Source organism: Talpa occidentalis, unplaced genomic scaffold (genome assembly GCF_014898055.3).
Source record: "Talpa occidentalis isolate TD23 unplaced genomic scaffold, MPIMG_talOcc4v2.1 talOcc4.11, whole genome shotgun sequence".
Lineage (NCBI taxonomy): Eukaryota > Metazoa > Chordata > Mammalia > Eulipotyphla > Talpidae > Talpa > Talpa occidentalis.
The window spans coordinates 37,600,449-37,605,152 of NW_023601104.1; the positions used below are offsets into that span (position 1 = coordinate 37,600,449).

The 4,704-nt window shown below is 36.9% G+C and overlaps 1 protein-coding gene across 1 annotated transcript; it reads left to right on the forward strand.

Annotated features, from left to right (window-relative positions):
* Positions 1-953, forward strand: LOC119238167 (olfactory receptor 4F6-like). Its single transcript, XM_037501875.2, has one exon. It carries the CDS (start codon positions 15-17, stop codon positions 951-953), a length of 939 nt encoding a protein of 312 aa, XP_037357772.1. The 5' UTR covers positions 1-14.
* The last annotated feature ends 3,751 nt before the right edge of the window (positions 954-4,704 follow it).

Here is a 4,704-nt window from a genome sequence, read left to right on the forward strand (position 1 = left end):
ACTTCCACAGAACAATGAATGAAACCAATTATTCTGCGGTATCTGAGTTTGTGTTCGTGGGACTTTCCAATTCATGGAAGATCCAGCTCCTCCTCTTTCTCTTATCCTCTGTGTTCTATGCTGCAAGTCTGATGGGGAATCTCTTCATTGTGTTAACTGTGATCTATGACCCTCACTTAAAGACCCCCATGTACTTCCTGTTGGCCAACCTTTCCATCATCGACTTGGTATTTTGTTGCACCACAACTCCCAAGATGATTTCTGACCTTTTCAGGAAGCATAAAACCATCTCTTTTGAGGGATGTATACTTCAGGTCTTCTTTACTCATGCAATTGGTGGCACTGAGATGGTGCTGCTCATCGCCATGGCCTTTGACAGGTATGTGGCCATTTGTAAGCCCCTCCACTACCTGACCATCATGAGCCCAAGAAAATGCATTTTATTTTTGGTCACTTCCTGGATTATTGGCTTTATTCATTCAATGACTCAGTTGGCTTTTGTTGTAGACCTCCCCTTCTGTGGCCCTAATGAAGTGGATAGCTTTTTTTGTGACCTGCCTCGACTGATCAAACTTGCCTGCACAGAGACTTACACATTGGGAGTCATGATTGTTGCTAATAGTGGCTTTATTTCTGTAGCTTCCTTTTTAATTCTGATCATCTCTTACATCTTTATTTTGGTGACTGTTCAGAAAAAATCTCCAGGGAGCATAACCAAGGCCCTCTCCACTCTGTCAGCTCATGTCACCGTGGTCGTTTTATTCTTTGGGCCTCTGATCTTTTTCTATATATGGCCATTCCCCATGTCACATCTGGATAAATTCCTTGCCCTCTTTGATGCAGTTGTCACTCCCTTCCTAAATCCAGTCATTTATACTTTTAGGAATAAAGACATGACGGCGGCAATGAGGAGACTATGTGCTTATTTTGTGAATTACATTAAAAATTCTTAAAGACACTTAAGATGTATAGAAAGGCAAAGCGTACTAAAATTTCACATGGCTAAACTAAACAAGGTATGTTAACTTTAGCCAGAATGATCACTTACCATTGTGCATTGTGTCCTAATTTTTTCCCCTTTAGATTGAATTGTTATGTCAATCTCTGAACTCTGTTTATAGGAGAGGCTTGAAGACCAAAAGGTCCTGGCTCTTATCTCTCCAACAGTCTTACCTCTCTATAGTGCCAAACAGAATTAATATAAATGTTAGACAATCCTCTTGAATATCAACATGAGGTTCTTTGTCCATTTTCTGTATTTCCCATGTTAGGTTGACTTTTTAAAAGATAGATATTAATTTTTACTTAATCTGATTTTTTTGTTGCAATACAGATTGGATATTTTCTGTTTTTTTTTTTTTTCAGCTCATATCTGTTAGCTTCCTTCAGTGTTTTATTCTAAACTGAAGAACAGAAGGATAGTCTAGTGAGGATAAAGGAACCATTCCATTTTTATTAAACAGAGAAAATTCGATATGAAGAATTATTAACTAAACTTAAAGTTAAGTAGTTATTTTAAAAATAATGAGCTCTAAGAAGACACAGAATTTGCACTTTTAGGAAGCACTTTTTACTGCTAAGAATGGAAAATTAAGAATGAGAATTATTAAAAAGGTTAGAGTTATTAAAAGAGGTTATAATTATTGTAAGTCAAAAACAAAAAAGGTATCACAAATTGGGTTAAGGGAATGCAAGGTTGAAACTCAAATGTCAAAGGATGGTATGCTTCTTGGCTGGTGCTAATGTCTTGAGCTTATAAAGTGGTACACGAAGGCAGGGACCCTGAGGAAGGTTGTCTACTGGTTAGTACAGGTGTTACTTAAGAAGGTATGATGAGACTAGGGTGAGATGAGATGAATTCCTCTAATATATTGGGGAATAGCTGCTACCTCGGAAAGGAACACAGATTGCTGAGGTGAAAAGTGTGGGTGGTTGATGCTCACAGGTACAACAAGCACAGGAAGCCCATAGGCAGCAAACTGGAAGAACCAAGTCTTCCTTCCCTTCCCCTCCAGCCTTGCAATCTCCTTTTAGTTTCCTTTATAGTTAATCTGGCAAAAAGTGATACAACTTGTGGAGCTCCAGCTTCTCCATGATGCAGTGTAGGTAGGTATTTCAGAGCTGAAAGATAATATAGCACTTGCAATTATTTAGAAAGGCATTAAACTTCAACTAGGTTATATAGTTTTTAAATTTCAAAGTAAATTATAATTCTCATTGTATCCCTATTCCTTTCCTATAGAAAATCTCAGACACTGGCAAATTAAGTAATTTACCCCAAGACTGTATATAAGGAATGCATGGAATGTCCAAATCTAGAATCTAGGTTGACAGAGTCATGGTTACTTGTTGTCTTTTTGTCCATTTAGATCTTATTTCCTTAATTGCTTATTTTCATATCTCCATTGGACCATTAACTTTTCACTGACAGGCACTATTGTATTATTCACCTTTTATCTTGAATGTCCATTTGTCAAGCGTCAGAGTTTCAACAAATTCTCAAGAATAATTTTCACTTAATAAATCAATTCAAGTTAGTCCTAGGTATTTAATTCTTTTTGACGCTATTTTAGATGGTTTTTTTCATATTTGCTTTCTCCTTTATCTTGTTATTTACATATAAAAATGCAATGATTTTTGTAAGATTACTTTGCAACCTGCCACGTTGCTTTTCTGATGTATTACTGATATTTCAATTGCTTTTAGTAGTGTCTTTATGGTTTTCTATGTATATTATCATGTCATATGCAAATAGTGATAGTTTTATTTCTTCTTTCCTATTTTGGATTCCTTTTATATTGTTCTCTTTCTTAACTGCTTTATCTAGGACTTCTAATACCATGTTGAATAGCAGTTGTGAATATGGACATCTTTTTCCTGTGTCAGATCTTAGAGGGAAAGTTTTCAGTCTTCCACCATTGAGTATGATCTGAGCTATAGGTTTGTTACATATGGCTGTTATTATGGAGTAGAATTAACAAAGGAGGTTAAGTACCTATACAATGAATAGAATAAGACTTTGTAAACATATTAAATAACTGGAAAGATATTAACTGTTCATTGAGTGGAAGGATTAACATTGTTAAAATGGCCTTCTTATCCAAAGCAATATACAGATTCAATGTAATCCCTATCAGGGTTTCAAAGGAACTCTTCAAAAAAATAATGAAATTCATATGGAACCACAAAAGACCCTCAATAGCCAAATCAGTACTGCAAAAAGAATGGTGGTATCACTATCCCAGACTTTAAAACATAATATAAGCTACAGTAATCAAAATCATGTGGTACCAGAACAGAAATAGACAGACAGACCAATGGAGTAGAACAGAAATAACCCACACTCATATAGATAGTTAAGCTATGACAAAGGAGCCAAGAATAACAATTGGAGAAAGGAAAGTCCCTTGAACAAACTGTGTTGGGAAAACTTAACAGACACATGCATAGGGATGAAAGTAGATCACCACTTCACACCATACACAAAAATTAATTTGAAATAGGTTAAGGTCTTAGATGTAAGACTGGAAACCATAATACCCATAGAAGAAAACATAGGTAAGATGTTCTACAACACTGGCTTCAGTGATCTCTGTGCACTTGTCTCCAACAGCAAAAGAAATGAAAGTGTACGTAAACAAATAAAAACTTCATCAAATTAAAAAGCTGCTGCACTGTGAAAAGCTTCTGCACTGTGAAAGAAACTATCACTGAAACAAAAAAAGACTACCCATTGAGTAGCCAAGTTGTGGAAGAAATGTGAGTGCCCCAGTATAGATGAGTAATTAGGAAGATGTGATATGTGTATACACACACACACACACACACACACACACACACACTCCCAATGGAATACAACTCAACTATAAAGAAGGATGAACTTTTTTTTCTAAAGTCCATTTTTACTTTTTTTTTTTAAAGATTTATTTATTTTCATACAAGAGCTAGGGTACAGGCCAGAGGCACGGGAGCGTGAGAGGATTCACCAGAGACAGAGCAGAGAGCAGAACAGGCAGATGGACCAAAATACACCGCTGAGGGGAGCAGCAGGTGAGGTGAGACAGGAAAGGTCTGCCATGCCATGTCTCCCTGGCCAGCCGGGAATGGAACCTGTGCTGCAGAGGCTGCTGACAGCTTCAGAGTACTGCATTCAACCCGCTGCACCACAGGGGAGGCCCAGGATGAACTCTTGACATTTGCAACAACATGGATGGAACTGGAGGGGCTTATGCTATGCAAAATGAGTCAGAAGGAGAAAGATAAATACCACATAATTTCACTTATATGTGGAACAAAAAAATAAAAGAAAGGGTCAACCATAACCAAACCAAAACAACCCTAAAAATCTGTCTGTAGAATTAAGTCTACTGTGGTGTGCAGAGAAGGCAGAGATGAATTGGGTGAGAAAGAACAAAGGACTCTGGTAGAAGACTATGGGTGCCTTGGTATTGGGTAGGTATGTTGACATACTGAGGAGGTGTGATTCTGTACTCCTGAATCACATTCAGTGTTGTAAACCAATGTTACCTCAATAAAATTAAAAAGAAGAAGGAGCCCTGTGTTACATTTCTTTTTAAATCTTATTTTTCCCATAAAACTTAAATTTTGGATTAGTTTTATATTTACAGAGAAGTTGCAAAGACAATCCAGGGAATTTATATGTATCCTCCACTAGTTTCAGCTACCTATGTTATCTCCCATTTC

Bases quoted from the DNA above. Each gene is read 5' to 3' on its own strand.
- LOC119238167 (XM_037501875.2), top strand. From the start codon at position 15: ATGAATGAAACCAATTATTCTGCGGTATCTGAGTTTGTGTTCGTGGGA.